Source organism: Bidens hawaiensis, unplaced genomic scaffold (assembly GCF_021521415.1).
Source record: "Bidens hawaiensis isolate Kalapana, Puna unplaced genomic scaffold, B.hawaiensis_p1.1 tig00007072_1, whole genome shotgun sequence".
In the NCBI taxonomy this organism is placed as follows: Eukaryota; Viridiplantae; Streptophyta; class Magnoliopsida; order Asterales; family Asteraceae; genus Bidens; species Bidens hawaiensis.
Genome location: NW_027491487.1, coordinates 443,067 through 465,562, shown reverse-complemented (window position 1 = coordinate 465,562; position 22,496 = coordinate 443,067). Strand labels below are relative to the sequence as shown.

The 22,496-nt window shown below is 38.5% G+C and overlaps 1 protein-coding gene across 1 annotated transcript; it reads left to right on the top strand.

The window, feature by feature from the left end:
- Positions 1 to 414: 414 nt before the first annotated feature.
- Positions 415 to 4,628, top strand: LOC143634507 (transcription factor MYB59-like). Its single transcript, XM_077102565.1, has 3 exons — positions 415 to 785; positions 980 to 1,109; positions 4,047 to 4,628. The coding sequence occupies exons 1-3, from the start codon at positions 665 to 667 to the stop codon at positions 4,573 to 4,575; spliced, it is 780 nt and encodes a 259-aa protein (XP_076958680.1). The 5' UTR covers positions 415 to 664; the 3' UTR covers positions 4,576 to 4,628.
- Positions 4,629 to 22,496: the final 17,868 nt, after the last annotated feature.

Sequence of the window (22,496 nt, the reverse complement as noted above, 5' to 3'; positions counted from 1 at the left end):
TACCGGCAACACCTTTTAGGGGCGGCATATACTTTTAGGGGCGACTAGTACTTTTAGGGACGACAAATGGCGTATTAGTGACGAGGTATTAGGGCCGCCTCTTTAGGGGCGATAAATAAGGCTGTCGCCCCTAAAACACCCTTTTCGTGTAGTGAAACTTGATCTAGTCATATCACAAACGATATGAATTCAGTTAAGTTTATAGAAGTATCCAATCCACATGTTATAACTTACACTTGCTATAAGCCTTTATATAACTCATACTTAAATTTAATTTCTTTAGTAACAAATCCAATTCTACTAAGAATATATGTTAAAATTACACCCAAAAAAAGCCGATCTGTGGATACTTTGTAATTCACTCAATAGTTTGTAATGATTTTATTTAGTTCGATTTGGGCTGTGGATGGGGCCATGTGGGCTTGTGGTTATAAAATTTAGCAGTTCAAAAAAAAGTTTATTTTTCATAAAGATAAAACAAAAATGCTAACTAATATAATTAATTGTGTGATAAATTTGCACTCGAATATCAAACATTATCAAAAAATTCCACGTTCCACCCACAAAGAACTGAAAAACATCACTATAAATAACGACCAAAGCTAACTTCCAACTCACTTGCAAGTTGCAATATAAGAAGAAGAAGAACTTTAGAGAGAGAAAAATGGGGCAAGACCATGGAACAACTCGAAAAGGTCCATGGACGGAACATGAAGATTTTCAGTTGGTGTTTCATGTTCACATGTTCGGCGGCCGCCGATGGGACTTCATTGCCGGTGTTTCAGGTTTGAAGGTGGCGGGAGTAAAACACAAAAGAAAACTAATTACAGGCTGCTTTAATTTTTCAACCAGGAAAAAAAAAAGAATTATCAAAACTGTTAGTTTTATTCACAAATTAACGTTTTATCTTGTGTATAACCCCCAAAAATATTGTTTTTGGGGATTATTTTTCTTTTTGTTGTTTTTTTTTTATTCTCAGGTTTGAAAAGAACTGGAAAAAGTTGCAGGTTGAGATGGGTTAATTATCTGAATCCAGGTTTGAAAAGAGGGAAGCTGGCTCCCCATGAAGAAAGACTTGTTCTTGAACTACATTCCAAGTTTGGCAACAGGTTTGATTTTTGAATTGAATTTTAGTAATCTAAACTATAATTAATTATTTACCGATAATAATCAATGTTGATAATTATGCCAGTAACACTTATAACTTTTACTTACGTTGCTAAGTACAACTTTACTCACATAATTTTCATAGAATAATTACTCTTGATTTACACTTGACTTTGTGGACAAGGAAACCCGTTTTCCCGTTACCGAGAGAAATTTAGTGGAAATCGAAGCTTAAATCTATGATTATACGCGAGTTAAATTGCTTTTGACAACATAAGTGAAAGTTGTCATTAGTTATATTGTATATATTATCGATTAATACGTTATAATTTGGATCATTAAAATTCTATTTGCTGATTTTTTAATAATTTATTAGAAATAAAACAAATTTTAGCTAGTTTTCATAACTTAGGCTGAGGGGTGTGGGGGGCTCTAACGGGGGCGCGAGTGGGGGCTCCAGCCAATAATATTGTGACGTGTGGCAGAGAGAGAAACTGGATAAGGTGGGTGTTGGAGCCCCCGCTGGAGCCCCTGGCCCTGGTGTGGAGGGGCTCCAGCGGATTTTTTTTTTATTTTTTTATAAATATATTCAAAAAACGTATTATTAAAAAAACTCATAAATTATTAAAAAAACACATTAATATCTAAAAATAAAATAAAAATTAAAGTACTAAAAAAAACATTATTCTTATTCTTCGGCTTGGTCTTCTTCGATCAACCTCTTTCGGATACGTTCCTTTTGCTTTTCCATCAGCATTTGATCGACCGGATTTAGGTTACTGAAGTCTCTTGTAAGGAAGTCCAAATCTCTCATTCGACTTTTTTCCTTTTTGTCATTAGAGACCACCTCCATGGTTTTGTTGAATTTATTGAGGGATTCAACAAGATCGACGATGTTTACGGCTCCCCCCTCAGCCGGTTTTTTCCCCTTGGCGTCCCGTCCCAATGGCCGCCTCCTCGGCGGTGAAGACGTTTCATCCCCCGCAATGTTTAGGTCGAATCCAACGCGGCAATCCGACCAGGCGGAAGTGCTATACGCTCCAGACGAACTAGTTTTAGTCCGTTTCGGCCCTACTTCCGCATCATGGTCCGGCGCCACAAGCTCAACCCACTTGGAACACCTTTTCAACCTCTCCCACAACTTTAAATCGTCCCACGTCTTCACCGTCCCATACCTCCGCAAACACTCCTGCCTCCACTCTTCGACAGTGAAATTGTAAACCGCCAAATCATCACTGCCACTTGGTCTCATACGACCGGCGTTCCTGTTGAAAAGATTAGTAAACAAGCCGACAAATTTTCTGATTTCGGACCACCGACCCGAAATCATATCGGCGTTTCGCTCTGTACTCCCAACGAGCGTATAGAACGTCTCCCTAACCTTTGTCCAAAAAACCTTGCTTTTTTGGTAGTCGGCTGCAAAATGAATAATTAAATTAGATTTCCAGTTAACTTTTTTATTTAACTTTTTTATTAAAAATCATTTTTAAAAACATTAAAACAATTACCGCAACGCCGATCCTCAGAAATGACTATCCAAGCCCGACACAAGGCTTCCTTCTCATCCGATGACCACGGAGTGGTTTTCCGTTTCGTCCTCGGAGTCGAAGCCGGTCCCGGCCCGTCCGTTGCAAGTTGTTTTTTCCGGTGGACGCGTCTTCTTGCTCCCGAAGCATCACCGTGTGATTCTTGTGTCTCTGGAACAACAAAGTTAGGAGACGGTTGTATGTTGGATGGTTGAAAGCCGGATGTTTCTTGCGGCCCCGAATAAAACATCGATTGGTCTGGTGACGACCATAAATCGTCGTAACTATAACCTGAATCTAGGTTTGGGTACCAATTTCCAGACATTTTTGGGTATTATATAGGAGTTTGGGATATTATATATGAGTTTGGAGATTGAAGTTGTGTTTTGATATGGTTGAAATGGGTTGATTTTGGGGTATTATATAGGAGTTTTTAAAGGTTTTTTTTTTAAAAAACGGAGCTCAACGGCTCTTTTGGGCGGGCCCACCAGCTTTTCCTCTCTCTTCTCCCGCGACCACACTCACGCCTGCCTGGGGGCTCGCGCTCGCGCCCCGTTCGCGCCCAGGTTCGCGCCCCGGTGGTGTGGGGTTAGCGCCTGGGGGCGCGAGCGGAGGGGCTCACGCGCCCAGGTTAGCGCCCCACACCCCTCAGCCTTAATAAAATCTTTTTGTAGAATCCATGATTTTGAATGATGTTTGTGCCATTTTTGCACCAACCAATGATTAATTACTAATGAAAAAGTGGGCATCTTTTGACTATAATATATACTACTATACCCGTGGATGTTTTCCGCCCAAGGTTTCTTTTTCTCTGTGTTCTTCTCTTTGTATGTATTATGATTATCTAAAATTGTTTATTGTTTAAAAAAAAACTTATTAAGCTGCTTACTATAATTAAGAAAACTAATTATATCCCCTCTCTCTTTCTTAGTGCTTGTCTCACTCTATAAACAACCTTTTAGCAAATATTAATTAATTATATTTTGGAATCATTTTCAAAATATATATTCATCTTTCTAAATATTTAGTTGCAAAAAAACGGAGTTTGTTCTTTATTCTCTTAAGTTTCCTATTGTATCATGCATTTATAAAGCTATCCAACAATGTATTTCACTCAAAATTTCAAGTCGATTATATTCATATTTTATGTATTTATGGAAACAACTTCTCTATACTTGTAATTAGAACTAACATCTACCTACATCTTATCATCTCCTATAGTCTACCAACAGTTTTTGCTATTTGTAAGATTTATAGGGCATGATTGTTATTACAGCAAGTTTTTATGTATATATTATGTTACTGGCAAACTCAGCTATATTTAGAGAAATGTGAAGATACTATACAACCCATTTTATATATTTTGAGGCCATATTATACTAAAAGGACGTATCTGTGTATTAATGATTTCAGGTGGTCTAAGATTGCCCAAAAATTACCCGGTCGAACCGATAATGAGATTAAGAACTACTGGAGAACCCATATGAGGAAAAGAGCTCAAGAAAAAAAGAGGGCAACTTCGAGGCCACTATCCCCATCCCTCTCATATGGTTCTACCTCTTCATCAATATGTACTAGTCATCCTTCCGTCGGTTCCATGCCAATGACCGAGACAAAAGAAAGAAGCTTCTACGACACTGGGGGAGTTGAAATGTTTAATGTCACGAACCGCAAAAACAACAACAAAACGAGCGCTACTACTAGGATTAGCCATTCAAGTGAGGAACAAGAAGGATATTACTCCACGGATGACATATGGAAGGATATAGATTTATCAGATGAGAATAGTATAAAGCCATTTTTGGACCCTTACAGTGAAAGGCCACCACTGACATGGGACATCTGTATGAGCACTTCGTGGATGACGGATGGCCAAGAAGAGTTCACTAAAAACACGTTTCATCTAGCAACACAACAATTTAGTTCAGGAGTAGCAGACTAATAGTGTCATCTGATTTATTAATTAATTTGGTGTTAATATGGGTAGTAGATTCCACTAAATCTTTCTCTCAAAGCTAAAATGAATGAAATCAGAATAATATGCATATACTATTCAGGATTTGATCAGTTTGATTGTAAACAACGTAGATTAAGGAAGAACAAGAAATAAACTTTGTGTTAGTTAAGTGTGTGCTTTGTCAGAAATTATATGTTTGTAGCAGTTTCCCTTGTAATATAAGTTCTATATAAAAGATTGTACTAAGCTCATTTTACTTTGTTTCTCATTACATTTATTGAACTTTTTATTGAACTCAATTTTAATTTAATTATAAGAAAGAAGAATATATATAAAATCAACCATATATTATTAAAAATAAAATCAAAACTAAACCATATATGATTTACATGAAAATCTTTAAAGAAAATTACACAGTTTGTCCATATGATTTAATTATTGCTTTAGATTTGGTCCCTAGACATTAAAACTTATGGATTTGGTTCTCGCAGTTTGTTTTCTCTTTCTTCTATGGTTAAATCTAACTTAGTTAAATATTTATCGTGAAGTTAGGGATTTTCAGCGTTAATTGTGTCATTTAGTTTTAAATTTTTCCATGGGTCACTTCTGTTGGGTTTAAGCAAGATTATCAAAGTCCAAATAACCCTTTATTAAGAAAACGCAGCGGAAATAAGTTTTAAATCTTGTTTACCAAATACACATAAAACCCGTTTTATGTTAAACCCAACGTCCGGGATCCATATACAATTAACATGCTATCAAGAACAACCATAAGGTGTTTTAAAACATACCTTCAAGTCCAGAAATTGAAAGGGATGAATGAGTTTGAATGACGAGTTTTCAATGGAGAAAACCTCAAGCTAGTATACCCGAACAAGCCTTCAACAAACACCAAGTTGCTAGGATTCTTGCACTCTTGCAATCCTCTTGTTCCGCCTTGTTATTCTCGACCGAGAGAGAAGAAAAAAAAGAGTTATGTGTGTGAGAGAGAAAATATGGTTGTTGTTATCCAAGAAAAATGATCTCTCAATCCCCACCCTTGCATGTCTTGGAACAAAACAAAAGGAGAGAGGGGTGGAGGGAGGGGTCGGCCCACCTTTGGGTTTTCCCTCCATAACCGAAAACCATTTTTATTTTCGTTCTAGCCATATTTGTTATTTATCCAAATAAATAACATCTCTCTAAATATAAATTATTCACATAATGTATTTAACACACAAGTGCAAATATTTAGAAAAAACATTTTCAATTATAATAAGTGTTGATAATTATTACTTAGATCATATCTAATAATAAATATCGTGGCGTTTGTCTAGCTTGTTATTGGGTATGACCCGACTTGGATCACAACGTACTAGCCACATCAACTCAAATATGTGTCTTGGGTAGATCGATTCTAACAATCTCCCACTTGCACAAGATACATAGAAGATTGATGCAAATAGCAAATACCGCCTAACAACGGTTTACTATCCCTAATACGCATAACGAAGTGTCATTCAATAACATCATCCCCTTTCAAGTCCCTTACTTGAATATGATTTAGGTGAAATTATCATTTATCCTTTTGCCACAAATGTCATGTTAAATCCAGAGACACAGAGTGATCATTCTCTGTTGATTTAACTTATCAGGTCTTAGACATTTAACTCTCAATGAATAAGAGGGACAAATCCCCTATTGACTATATACGTCTCTCACTATCACCTTGTATTATGCTTGAGCTTAGCCTTATGTACTGACATATTTCAGAGCAGCGAAGAACTAAGTCAAAGTATAATAGTCGGTGAATATCAAGACCCAATATGTATCTCAGGTCAGAGGATACTATGATGATCGCCTTTACTCAAATTTACTTATGATCACAAATCACAAGGATTTCATGCAGTAAAATTTGAGGGCGGGTCAGTCCAATATTTATCCCATAAATATCTATGAACCTTGGCAGCAAACCCTTGTTATATTCATACCTCATGAATATCTATCAATCCAAGTTCATAATAGTCTTACCCTCACATTTGTTCCCACAAACATGATCGACTACGGATATTTAGAATAATTAACTTATTCACGGATTTAAACATGCTAAAATGGAACATAACTCAAAACATAATCATAACCAAAACCATATGATTGAGTCAAAATAATAATTGTTCCGATATCCAAATACAAAATTTTGATCAAATCCAATCACTAGAATATCAAAGTCCTAAGGCGCAAGTATGACACTCATGCTTCGGCCTTTCAAGGAGCTTAGTGAATGGATCAGCAATGTTTTGATCAGTGTGAACTTTGTGAATACATATCTTTCCTTTTTTAACTTCATCCCTTATGTAGTTGAATCTCCGCTCAATGTGCCTAGTCTTTTGATGTGCACGGGGTTCCTTGATTTGAGCAATCGCATCCTCATTGTCACAAAAGATTTCTAGAGGTTCCTGAATAGTACGGACTACCCCTAGGTCGGCAATGAACTTTCTAATCCACGCAGCTTCTTGAGCTGCCAATGAGGCGGCGATGTATTCAGATTCAGTGGTGGACAAGGCTACCACGTCTTGTTTTGCGCTCTTCCAAGAAACAGCACCACCATTTAGAACGAAGACATATCCCGATTGTGATCGAGAATCATCTCGATCAGTTTGGAAACTCGCATCCATGTAACCCTTTACAACGAGTTCCTCCTCACAAGAGCCATATATTAGAAACATATCCTTAATCCTCCTAAGGTATTTCAATATACTCTTAACTTCCATCCAATGGCTAGTTCCCGGATATTGTTGGTATCTACTTGTCATGCTCAAAGCGCATGACACATCCGGTCTAGTACATATCATGGCATACATGATGGATCCTATAGCAAATGCATATGGGATTCCATTCATTTTGTCTTGCTCATCCTTTGAGCTTGGATATTGAGATGTACTCAATATTGTTCCTTTTTGAATAGGTACCAAACCTTTCTTAGAGTTTCCCATCTTGAACCTTTTCAAGATTTTGTCAATGTATGCACTTTGATTCAAACCTATCAATCGCCTCGATCTATCCCTATAGATTCTTATTCCCAGAATATAGGCGGCTACTCCAAGATCCTTGATGGAAAAACAACTTCCAAGCCAGGCTTTTACACCTTCCAAAGTTGGAATGTCATTTCCAAAGTATGCCATCGACATATAATACCAAGAAGGTAATGATACTCCCACTAGCTTTCTTATACACACAAGCTTCATCAGCGTTTTTGATGAATGACGTGAAGTCGAAGACTCACTCAAAAATAAACCGAATACAACTAGTTAGATAGTGGTAAGCGGGTATCGAACACAGGGAGTTTGTGGAAAATGCGTTATTAAGTAGCATAGTAATTACTCTATATTAAACTAAGTGCAGAAAATAAATTCAATGATTTGGTTGGTTGATATGATTAACGAAAATAACTAAAACAATAAACGAGTTTTAAACAATATAAGAAAGAATGTCGTCTCCCGATTTCAGGTTTTCAATATTGATAATATTAATGTTTACTTTTGTGAAGAACTACATAAACATAATTCATGAAAGTGAATATGAAAGTGATCAAAGAGGACGAAGTACTTGGATTATAAAAAACGCAAGGTTATCACTCAATAATCAATATAGTATAACAAACCCTAATTCTATTCTACTAAATCTCGATTGCCTATGGCACCAAGAACGGATAGTCAAGAACACGAATTTATACCACACTAACAATTACAAACAAATACACAATCACCATAGCACAATAATCATATGATCAAAATACTATCTCACCAATAACATAAACAATTAACAAATATTCAATTAGAAAACCTTACAATTCGGGAGAGAACATAAAGAGTACTAGCCACTCATAATTCGGTTCATCATAGCATAAATCAATGTATGTAGATGAATCTCCAATCCAATTCAATGATTACAATTGCCCAAATAAAGTACTTGCGCTCCCAAAATCGTCCAAGAGGTATTTAGAATAAAAGATAACTCAAAAGACAGCCAAAAACCGATTAAAATAATGAAAGAAAATGGCAGTTACGACCCGCACCGTGGCCCACGGTCTCCACCGTGGGTCACGGTGGTGTTCATCTTCAGCTGGACCGTGTCACGGTGGTGTTCACGGTGGGACAGAGTGCCACGGTACGGTGGCCTCTGTCCATTTGATCTTCTTTGGACCGTGGCCCACGGTCTGAACCGTGGGTCACGGTGGACACCGACCATGCACCCTCACTTTCACTTATTTTTGACTTCTTTCGCATCTCCGGTTCCTTGGGTTTCTTCGTTATACGTATTAATAGCTCTGGAACCTCCTTTGTACCTACAATTCATCAATAATACCGTAGTCATCTAATTACACCAAATAAACCAATACAAAACATGACAATTACGGATTTAAATCAATTAAGGGTTGTCCCATGGACCACCCGTCACATTCCCACACTTAATCGTTGCTTGCCCTCAAGCAACATCTCGACACAAACTTTTTATTTCATTCAACTTGTATCCACCAATCTTACCACAAAACCGGTTCAGTTAAGGTCCCAAGTCATACCCTATTCCCTTATTTTTATCGGGTGCACTAGTTCACTTGATAATCCACCAAATAATTTGATGTTACAATTTAAAACTATGGAACCGCCTAAACGAGTGTACTTTGTTTCCGGTTAGGGCACACATGATCACACCCCTCATAATATAACATCTCTCCTCTCGGTTTAATATCTGGACCAACATAAAATGTGCTAGTATCTCTCTGCCCTCAATACCAAGTATGAACACAATGTAATAAGCTTGGAAGCAAGTCATATCTCCACCCATTACCCACCGGTTGCATAGAGAATAGAACTAAGGGTTTTGTTGTGGCTTAGGTTAGGGTGTGGAAGCGGATTTATTTAGTGACTTATGGTGGATGAAACCCAATTTATTCAACAAACAAACAACTCACTCACAATTATTTACAAACGATACTACTCAAACATCGACTCTTTTTGAGCTTTTCTTTGATTTTCCAATTTTTTTAGCACAATACTAACATTAATATATACAAACAACTGACCCGAGACATACGTACATTGTGTACTATGCTCGACAAACAACTTATATACAGCTCTTAACATACCGGGTTTCATCCACAGTGTTAAAACAAAAAGGTCAAGGCTAACATGGCTTGTAATGTGGGTTAAAAAGAACAAAGAAAAATGGGATAGGCAACAATTGGCTCCTAAGGATAATGTAGGGTAGGGAGTATTTTATTTATTTATTTATTTTTTAAGGCCAATATAAAATGGGTTTTCTAAAGTCCTATTTCTCCATATAGTTGGTGGTATTAAGATCTCGAAATGCATGAGACAACCAAGTTCTAGATATCATGTGCATACCGGTTACTCTGTATAATGGCACTCATATGACATGTGTATATACTATATATTATATGTGTATTATATATAAAGCAAATCTCACACACGTACCGGAGGAATTAGGCTGCTGATATGAAACATGTGTACCCGTCCCCATGACTCGTTATCCCCATCTAAACGGTCCATTTTGATTTTCCCTCTTTTTTAAAAAAAAAACACAACTAGTCACATGTTACTTAAGGAATTGTGACCATGAAAAGGGACCCAAAACTTCACCCCGCCATCTTACCGCTTTCCGGTTTCATTAAAACATTTTTTAAATTTTTTTTTTCTGATTTTTTTTTATTTTTATTTATTTTTTTTTTCTGATTTTTTTCAAAACAAACGAAAATTTTTTCCTCATCCCCACACTTGGGATACATTGTCCCCAATGTACGGTTTTAAGAAAAATAAAACAACCGACTTGCTAAACACCACCTTCATTCCAACATATTCCCATAATACTTAATCAAAAGTATTTTATTCGCCACCCATCCACCCAAAAACACAAAAAGACACACAAACAAAATAACAACTATACAATAATATACAGAACAGTGTTCACCAGGCATCAAGCGGCTCGATCAGTTGTAAGGCGGGTGGGCCGGCCCGAAGATAGATGCCATAAACTCCGAGAACTGGCCGAAGTTAAATGCCCCATCGCCGCCGCTGCTTCCTTCTTCTGGTGGTGGTGGTGGTGCCATTGATTGCATCGGGTTGATCCACATGGAGTGATGAAGTGGTGGTTCGGGATATCGTACCGAACCATCATACGGGGGTAGAGTCGTGTAATCTACCATTTGTGGATCTGACACGATCGGTTCACCTGTGTGCCACTGATCATGCATCCTCTGATAACGATCATCCAAATACCTCATGTTCATCTCATGTTCCCGCCCATATGCATTGGCACGGTTCCACATTTCCAACCGGTCGTGCCTCTCTTTTGCGGCCCGTTCAGCGTAGGCCCCCATAAAAGTCTGATGATCGAATAGTGAACGTGATTCATCAGACCAATTCTCATACGTGGAAGGCCTATGCCGCTCCACCACCTCATTCATGGACCCCTCATGGGCCCAATTGCTACCATAGGAATTATAACCTTCCGAATAATCCCAACCCCCATGTTGGGAACTACTACCACCGCCCACATCCATGTAATCGGGCTCACCTACCTTTTCCACATGTTCTCTCTCCTCATCCTCCTCCACTTCAACATCCTCTCTTAATACACTCCACCTCACCTTATCACACATAAGAACATGGTGCCTTTCAGTTTGCGTGTACTCACAACCCAGCAAATTCGACAACTTAAACTCTTTCAACACTTTGGTTATTCCCACCGACTCGTCAGTTATCACACCGTGATTCTTTAACAATGTTGTGATCAGTCGACAATGCGGAATTAACTTCCGCTTATTGCTTTCTCGGTTGATCCAAATATTTTGCATGACAAGATATCGGTAAGAAATAAGGGGCTTTCCACACATCAATGCATACAAAACAGGAATCACTGTTCCTTACTACCGAAATGTCACCCCGACGAGGCATCACGTTATGCAAGCAGATAGACATCAATAATTTTGCCTCGATCTTCAAATCTTTACTCAAAATCTGATCACCAAAACCTGATCTTGCTTTAATCACCTTTTCTAACATGTTGCCATTGAGGGTGCTTGTAGGGGAAATCAAATAAGTCTTTGGCAGAGGGGTATACGTATGAGTTGCTTGGCTTAGTGTCAAAAAGCGCGATCTGATTAAATGAGTCAAATGACATCACCACTTCTTGACCTCCTACCGTCCCAATTAACTTCATATCGTGCCCTTTCTTGTAGGGAGGACATCTCAATGTGGACACCCATTCTTCAATTTCTCTATCATACAACATGTTAATCTCGTTATCATAACACTTTAACACTGCTTCCCAACCCAAAGCTTCAAACTTGTCAATTATCCCAAACACCTCAAAACCTGGATCGTTTACCTCCTTCTCACACATATATCCATCAATTCATTGATTCAACGTAGCCATTTTGTCAACAAATAGCTCCGCTTTCCATTCCAATGGGTACTTTGACAATCCCCCACCTTTCCACGTGGGTTTTACCGTTTGTACTTGCACGTATGCTTGCTCTTCCTGCATCCTCTGTCTCTTTAATTGGGTTGCTCGCCCACTTGAAGATGATGCCTTTGACTTACCCTTATCCGCAGTCCTACCCATCTACACACAACAAACAAACCAAACAAACCAAGTTTAAGTCAACATAAACTTCCCCACACTTTCTTGTTACTATGGTTGTGGATAATCATTTGTTAATCAATTGACCAAAAATTTCAACACTTGCTTCAACAAATAATTTCCAATTAATCAATTAAACAACCATAAGTTATAACATTTATTCACTAGCCACAACCATAATGCATAATCATTAAACTAATTTCTTCCAACAAGCAAGTGGGTAAATAGAACAATTATGATCAACTTACAACTTCAATACAATATATCATCAATAACGAAAATAAATTCCATACCTTGATGTTGTAAGAGATGAAGATGAAGAAAACTTCAAAGTAAACCAAAACCACCAAAAATTTCGGAAATTTTCGGACTCTCTATGTCCAAAATCGACCAACAAAACAAAGGATTCTTTCAATTTCAATGGTATAATCGAAATCCTTGTGAAATTTTAGTCAAAATAGACTCAAAAATCGGTTGATTTGGTGAAGTTATGAAGAAGTTATGGATCTTTGAAGTATGAATGTTAGGGTTTGTGAAGAGGGGTTTTGAGGAAGATGAAGATGGATGTTGAAGTAAATAATGAAAGTAGGTGATTTGTGTGGTGTATAATGGGTTTAAAATCTGATTTTTATTGTTTATTAAACCCAAAACCCGGCCCCCATGTCTGTTCCAATCGGACCGTGGCCTACGATCACAACCGTGGGTCACGGTTGACTCAATATAGTTGCTAGTTCGAAGTGGACCGTGGCCCACGATCCACACCGTGGGTCACAGTTGAGATGTGCAAAAACAAACAGAAGACACCGTACCGTGGTGCCCCTGTTCACCATGTCACACGGTAGTCACCATGGCCCACGGTCCACACCATGGTCCACGGTTCACGCAATAGATATATATATATATATTAATGAAATCAAAAACCAACAATAATAAAAACTTATTTACCAAATTAAAACAAAAATAAAATTAAAAATTACCCTACCCCCCATGAAAAACCCGAGTTGTCCTCAACACGGTATAAAAATCATAAATACTTCCCTACACTTGGTTTGGACAACTCCAAAGCGAAGAAGGTAATTTTTTTTAAAACCAATTTTAAATAAAAACTAAATTAACCTAAACAAAAATATACAACATACCTTGGCCTTTTTAATTCGTTTCCTCATCCGGTGAGTGTAACAAATAACTCACCCGGTCCACATTGAGCATATTGATGTCCTTTCCTTCCAAGTAAGGTTTAAGCCTTTGACCGTTCACCACTTGTTTTGTTTGTTCTTGGACATCTTCTATCTCCACATCACCAAATTGCCCCACTTTTGTGATGACATATGGGCCCATCCACTTGCTCTTTAATTTACCCGGAAACAACTTTAGCCTTGAATTATACAACCACACCTTTTGACCCACTTCAAAAGTCCGTTTTCAAAACTTTGCATCATGGACTTTCTTAAGTTTGTCTTTGTACGCGAAAGCACATTCATATGCTTCATCCCGGATTTCCTCAATCTCATTCAACTTCAACTTTCTCAATTCACCCGCTTGCTTATAATCCGCGTTGACATTCTTAATCGCCCAAAATGCCTTATGTGCCAACTCCATTGGTAAATGACACCCTTTCCCATAAACTAACCGATAAGGAGTTGTGCCAATAGGAGTTTTGTAGGCGGTCCGATACGCCCACAATGCATCAATTAACTTGGAAGACCAATCCTTCCTATCGACCCGCACCGTCTTCATTAAGATTTCTTTGATTTGGCGATTGGACACTTCTACTTGTCCACTTGTTTGTGGATGATAAGGAGTGGCAATTCGGTGATTTAAATTGTACCTTTTTAGAAGCTTCCCAAAGTTGAAATTCTTGAAATGTGACCCACCATCACTAATAATCACCCGCGGGATGCCAAACCGAGCAAAGATGTTTGATTGAACGAATTTACAAACTACCAAATGGTCATTAGTTCTTGTTGCTACCGCTTCAACCCACTTGAACACATAATCAACCACAACCAAGATATATAAAAATCCATTCGAGTTTGGAAACGGGCCCATGAAGTCAATTCCCCATACATCAAAAATCTCTTACACCAAAATCGGTTGCAATGGCATTTCATCCCGTTTTGAGATACTACCCAACTTTTGACAATTCAAGCAATGTCGGGCATACTCGCTTGCATCTTTAAAAATTGTCGGCCAATAAAAACCACATTGAAGCACCCGGTAACCCGCCTTTTGACCACTAAAATGACCTCCACACGCCGATGCATGTGCATGAGTCAAAACTTCCCACACTTCAGAATCGGGAATACACCTCCTTATCATTTGATCCGAACCAATCTTGAACAAATCCGGTTCATCCCAAATATATTGTTTCACTTGGGCCATGAACCGTTGTCTTCTTTTCTTCACCCAATGACTTGGAATAAACCCCGTTGCTAAATAATTCACAAAGTGGGCATACCATGGTGTAGTCGACACGGCTAACAATTGTTCATCGGGAAACCGTTCGTTTATCTCCATCGGGTCATCAACACCCTCCAATGGGATTCGGGATAAGTGATCTGCTACTACATTTTCACATCCTTTTTTATCCCGAACCTCTAAATCAAACTCTTGCAAAAGCAGCACCCATCTAATTAACCGTGCTTTTGCATCCTTCTTCTCCATCAAATATCGAACCGCGCTATGGTCCGAATAAATGATCACCTTACTCCCCCAAATATACGAGCGAAACTTATCCAAAGCATACACCACCGCAAGCAATTCTTTTTCGGTGGTTGTAAAATTAAGTTGCGCTTTGGATAAAGTTTTACTCGCATAATAAATTACCACCGGCTTTTTATCAACTCGTTGACCCAAAACCGCTCCAATAGTAGTATCACTAGCATCGCAAGTAATCTCAAACGGCTTTGACCAATCCGGTGGTTGTAGAATGGGCGCTTCCACCAACTTTTCTTTCAAAACATTAAACGCTTGCAAACACTCATTAGTAAAATCAAAAGGAACATATTTTAATAATAAATTACATAAAGGTTTTGTGGTAACACTAAAGCCTTTAATAAATCTTCTATAAAAACCCGCATGCCCCAAAAATGACCTTACCCCTTTAATGTTTTTAGGTGGTGGTAAAGATGATATTACCCGAACCTTTGCCTTATCCACTTCCATTACCCTTTCCGGTATCACATGACCCAACACGATACCCTCTTGCACCATGAAATTGCTTTTCTCCCAACTTAGAACTAAATTTGTCTCAACACATCTTTTTAAAACTTTTTCTAATTCATTGAGACGATTTTCATAAGTTGGGCCAAAAATGGAAAAGTCATCCATAAATACTTTGAGTGACTCCCCAACCATGTCCGAAAAAATACTCATCATACAACGTTGGAATGTGGTCGGGGCATTACACAAACCGAATGGCATTCGCCGAAAAGCAAAAGTGCCATACGGACAGGTGAAAGTGGTCTTGTGTTGGTCATCCGGGTGAATAGCAATATGGTTATAACCCGAGTACCCATCCAAAAAACAGTAATACTTTTGAGCCGATAATTTTTCAATAATTTGGTCAATAAACGGTAATGGAAAATGGTCTTTAGATGTGGCGGCATTTAATTTACGATAATCAATGCAAACTCATCACCCGGTGACCGGTCGGGTGACGATTTGTTCACCGCTTTCATCTTTAATTACCTATATACCTGCTTTTTTTGGTACCACCTGTGTAGGACTTACCCATGCGCTATCCGAGATGGGATAGATGATTCCCGCATCCAACCACTTTATTACCTCTTTTTTTACAACTTCTCTCAAATTGGGGTTCAACCTTCTTTGAGTCTCTCGGGTTGGTTTTGCCTCCTCGTCGGTGATGATTTTGTGCATAACTATAGATGGACTAATGCCTTTTAAATCTGCAATTGTCCAACCTATGGCAGCCTTGTTCGCCTTCAACACCTTCAACAATTCTTGTTCTTGGGCCAATTCCAAATTAGATGCAATAATGACCGGTAATGTGTCATTATCCCCCAAAAACGCATACTTCAAGTGGCTCGGTAAATCCTTCAATTCCAACTTTGGTGGACTTTCCAATGACGGTTTTGTACCCGAAACAATCACAGCTGGTAGACTTTCAATTTAATGAGTCCATGGTGGTCGTCCTTCTTTAACCGCCAACACGTCTTGATTTTTCTCTTCCATCCTCAATGCACAAAGATGTACCTATTCAGAAAAATCACAAACACATGCTTCCAAAGCATCGTCCTCATAATCATGCGGTTCACACGTGTCAACAATATCTGCCATGAAACAATCATCACCACATAAAGCATTAGTTCCGTTAGTGAACACATTTAATCTCATTTTTCTATTTCCAAACGCCATATCAACCGTGCCCGATCGACAGTCAATAATAGCATGAGCGGTGTTTAAAAACGGTCGACCCAATATAACATTTTGTTGTTAGGTCTAATCAACCGATGAGTAGTCTAAGACCAAAAAGTCAACCGGATAGTAAAATTCTTCAACTTTTACTATCACATCCCGCACAATTCCTCGGGGGAGTTTATGGGACAAATCGGCTAACACAACCGTTGTCTCAACTCGTTTTAAAGGACCAAAATCATATTGGTCGTATAACCCCCCCCCCCCCCCGGAAGAATACTTACTCCGGCCCCAATATCTAGTAACGCCTTAGACATTTGAAAATCGCCTACTTGAATGTTAATTAAGGGCGTTCCCGGATCTTGAAGCTTAGGAGGAAGATCTCCTTTTAAAACCGCACTTACCCGCTCAGTTAAATCCACTCGTAGAGGCACTTTTTGTTGCCTCTTTTGAGTGCATAATTCTTTCAAAAATTTTGCATATGCGGGTACTTGCTTAATTGCCTCAAGTAGAGGTAAATTTACCTTTACTTGTTTAAAAACTTCCCACATCTCTTCTTTTTGAGGACCCCTTTTTGAAATAATAATTTTCTTACCCGGGTCAAGTAAAGCCGAAGGAAATGGAACCACCTTTGGTTCTACTTCCTTATTTTTATCGTTTAAATTTGAAGTTTGACCCGGATTTTGTAACGGTTTTTCAAAAGTGACATGTTTAGTGGGTTTATTTGTTACTATTTCGTCATCACTTTCGTTACCCGTAATATCCTCAACTTCCCCCATCAACCACACCTGGTGATAAATCTTTTTTATATTCATTACCACTTCTTAAAACACTAACGTGGTTAATAGGAACATTACGAGAAGATTTATGAGAAGGATTTACCTTTGTGTCGCTTGGCAATTGACCTTTATTCTTCTTCAACTCGGACACTTCAGTTGCGAGTTGACCCATTTGTGTGGTCAAAGATTGGATGGCCTTATCTCTAACTTCATCCTTTTGCATTCTAACCTCATCAAGTTGATTTCTTCGTTGCATGTCTTGTTGCATCAACTTCAACATGTCCATAACCTCATTACCACTCGATGAACTTTGACCCGTTGACCCGCTTTGACCGCCACCCCCTTGACCTTGAAATCCTTGATTATTCCCACCATGATAATTACCTTGGTTATTATATTGTTGGCGAGGGACATAATTGCTTTGATTTCCTTGAAAATTCGGGTTAGATTGAGTGGCCGGATTTCCATAACGAAAATTCGGGTGATTTCTTAACCCGGGGTGGTAGGTGTTGGAGTTCATGTTGTAATTCCTACCACCTCCCCCTTGGAGTGCATTTACCTCTTCCACCGGCGCTTGACCTACCATACATACCTCCGTTGCATGACACAATTCGTTACAATTTGTACAAACATTGATGACTTGATTAGTGGTTTGTACATTTCCTTCTTCCACAGCTTGCACTTGGGGTCTGCCAATCGCCGGTCTTGCTCTTCTACCGGTTTGAGCCTTTCTCTTCGATGTAACCGCTATTTGTTCCAAAGATTCCCAATCATCTTGCTCATAATTGGTACCAAATGTACCATTAGTGATCGACCGCAAATCCCGTTCATCCTCCATACTCAAACCCTCATGAAACGCATTCAATGATTCCCATAAAGCTATAGCATGATGAGGACAATTTTTAATCATCATATTAAACCTCTCGAATGCTTCATGAAACATTTCCTGTTGTTGGAAAGTTCTCAAACTTCTTCTCGCATCATTGGTCTTTTGAGCCGTGTAAAATTCTTCCAAAAATCTTTGTTGCATTTCGGCCCAAGTATAAACAGACGCGGAAGGCAAAGTGTAAAACCATCTCTTTGCCTTGTCTTCCATTGAAAACTGAAATAACACCAACTTCACTTCATCCGATGTAAAACCTTGACCCCCAATTGTGTTGCAAATGGAGTCATATGCCTCCAAGTGGAAGTAAGGTTCCTCCGTGGCTAGACCTTTATACTTCGGAAGACTTTGAAGTGAATTTGTTCTTACTTCAAATGTCCTCCTTTGATTATTGAGAGGGATAACCACCGGAGACGGATTATTAGTAATTATGGGTCGGAAATGGGCTTCAATCCCCCTCACCATCTCTCTTGCATGCCTTCTTGGTACCCCCATTGGTACTCTTGGTTGACCCATTTTCCTATAAACGGGCCTTGGCTGCGCAAACTGTTGTTGAAATTGTGGTTGGGGCATTTATGGTTGAAATTGTGGATCTTGAGGTTGCCCTTGCGGTTGTTGAATAATTGGTGGCGGAACTTGTTGATTCACAACAACCGGTGGTTGTTGTTGAACTTGTTGTTGAATCGGTGGTGGTTGCACGTTTTGTTGGACAACTACCGGTTGTTGTTGATGCGGTTGTTGAACAACCGGTGGTGTTTATCTATTAAACCCTTGCACCGATTCCGGATGTTGCCATTGACCATAGGCCAAATTTCCCGGATTTACCCTTTGACTTCCATCAACTCCCATGTAGTAACCTTCCACTTCATACCCATCAAATTCACTGTCAAACCCATATCCGTCACCTTTTGTTCTTGAATGTTGCATAATCGGTTGGGGTTGGTATTGGTAATTTGATTGTGATTGTTGAAAGGGTGGTGGTGGTTGATATTGTTGAGATGATGATGATGACGCACTAAAGGTAGGAAAAAGGATGGTAATAGGTGGCAATGTGGATGATGTTGAGTAGGTGTATTGAGCAGCTATGGGTTCGGTTGTTGGTGGTGGTTGGAGTTCACTTGATGCTATAGGTATATTAGTAGTAATCGGTGGAGGTGGATTTGGTGGAGGTGTGGTCGGGACTGGTTGACCCGAAGTGGAAACTGGTGAATCCATGTTGTTTGACGTTGTTGGAGAACCAAGAAACTATTCTCCCTAAGTAAGACTCGGTTTCTTCGAAGTGTTTTGTCAATCTCGGGATCAATAACTAGCGGTGATGACCTGTTAGATCTTCTAGTATGCATACACCTGTAGGTACCTGCACACTAACACAACCAACGTAAACCCGAAAATAACAAACAAAAACTACTAAATCTAACACACGTTGCGCACTACTCCCCGGCAACGGCGCCAAAATTTGACGTGAAGTCGAAGACTCACTCAAAAATAAACCGAATACAACTAGTTAGATAGCGGTAAGCGGGTATCGAACATAGGGGGTTTGCGGAAAATGCGTTATTAAGTAGCACAGTAATTACTCTATATTAAACTAAGTGCAGAAAATAAATTCAATGATTTGGTTGGTTGATATGATTAACGAAAATAACTAAAACAATAAACGAATTTTAAACAATATAAGAAAGAATGCCCTCTCCCGATTTCAGATTTTCAATATTGATAATGTTAATGTTTACTTTTGTGAAGAACTACATAAACATAATTCATGAAAGTGAATATGAAAGTGATCAAAGAGGACGAAGTACTTGGATTATAAAAAACGCAAGGTTATCACTCAATAATCAATATAGTATAGCAAACCCTAATTCTCTTCTACTAAATCTCGATTGCCTATGGCACCAAGAACGGATAGTCAAGAACACGAATTTATACCACACTAACAATTACAAACAAATACACAATCACCATAGCACAATAATCATATGATCAAAATACTATCTCACCAATAACATAAACAATTAACATATATTCAATTAGAAAACCTTACAATTCGGGAGAGAACATAAAGAGTACTAGCCACTCATAATTCGGTTCATCATAGCATAAATCAATGTATGTAGATGAATCTCCAATCCAATTCAACGATTACAATTGCCCAAATAAAGTACTTGCGCTCCCAAAATCGTCCAAGAGGTATTTAGAATAAAAGATAACTCAAAAGACAGCCAAAAATCGATTAAAATAATGAAAGAAATGGCAGTTACGACCCGCACCGTGGCCCACGGTCTCCACCGTGGGTCACGGTAGTGTTCAGCTTCAGCTGGACTGTGGCCACGGTCTCCACCGTGGGTCACAGTGGTGTTCACGGTAGGACAGAGTGCCACGGTATGGTGGCCTCTGTCCATTTGATCCCACGGTTTGAACCGTGGGTCACGGTGGACACCGACCATGCACCCTCGCTTTCACTTATTTTGACTTCTTTCGCATCTCCGGTTCCTTAGGTTTCTTCGTTATACGTATTAATAGCTCCGAAACCTCCTTTGTACCTACAATTCATCAATAATACCGTAGTCATCTAATTCCACCAAATAAACCAATACAAAACATGATAATTACGGCTTTAAATCAATTAAGGATTGTCCCATGGACCACCCGTCAATGAATCCAAATTTCTTAACTTCATCATCAAAACGATGATTCCAACTTCTAGATGCTTGTTTCAATCCATAGATTGATTTCTTTAACTTGCATACTTTATTAGGATGTTGTGGATCGACAAAACCTTCAGGCTGAACCATATAGACATCTTCCTCAAGATGACCATTTAGAAAAGCAGGTTTGACTTCCATTTTCCATATCTCATAGTCATAATATGCGGCTATGGCAAACAATATCCTTATAGACTTTAGCATCACAACAAGCAAGAAAGTTTCATCATAATCAACCCCTTGAGTTTCAGTGAAACCTTTTGCTACAAGTCTAGCTTTATAAGTATTCAAGTTTCCATGCATATCAGTTTTCTTCTTGAAACCCCACTTACTTCCAACCAGTTTGGAATTAAGTGGTGGAACAACCAAGTCCCATACTTGGTTGTCATGCATGGATTGAATCTCAACGTTCATGGCTTCAAGCCATTTATCACAATCAGATTGTGACATTGCATCTCGGTATGTGATGGGTTTATCCGAATCTACCACATAGCATCCATCCACGAAAAATCCATATCTTTCTGGTGGGGTGCTAATTCTACCAGATTTGCGAATGTTTTGAGTGTTTTGATCAAACATTTGATCATTCTCAACAACCTCTTGTTGATTGCTAGTGTCAACCAAACGTGTGTCGGCCTGTGGTTCTCGATCCTCCTAGAGTTCCACAGGTCTATCAGTTCCTTCCATAAGGAACCTTCTTTCCAAGAACTCATCCTTTCGAGCAATAAATGTTGATTATATCGTTAGAACATGAGCAATATTATGAACAGCTAACACGTAAACTCAATCATGAACTTTTATATAAACGAATTATTAACCAAACTTAATTTTAGGGATAGTCATCTTTGAAGATGATGAAGCGATTATACTAATCTTCCTTACTTCCTTTAGATGTCTTTTTTCTTGATGGAGAGTGTGTGTATGAGATTGATCAATTAGTGTTACTTGCATCTCTATTTATACACATATACAAGACATCAAAGGGCAAGAGTTATGAGGCTTTTCATATTATGCAATTACACCCATCATATAATTGCAATACTTAATAGAAACATTTATTATCATTATGGTTAAATATGAGAATGATCTAGAAGGCCATACTTAATGTAGGTATTAGGTTATTTTCCAACATTCTCCCACTTGGCCGATTGATCATTTTGTGATGAGTATTCATTAATTTTGGCCAAGTTAAAACACTCATCAAGCTTTACATTGAAACTGAAGTAGATAGTCACTGTCATTCGAATTTCTATTAATTCAAGACCCCCAACAGTCATACTAAAGCCTCAATATAAAACAATTAAACCTAAGACCCAAATAACTATGATGAACCCTTATTGTACAATATTTAATTTGTACAATTTTGTCTATAGATCATTAAGTGCGCACATACTTTATTATAGACAAAATAAACATTCGAGGAAATTACATTAGTAAATAATACACACTTGATGTGCTATTACAAAAGATCTTTACTAAAACCCATCCTAGTCACTAGTTCTTGGAAAGTTTTGGGTGGTA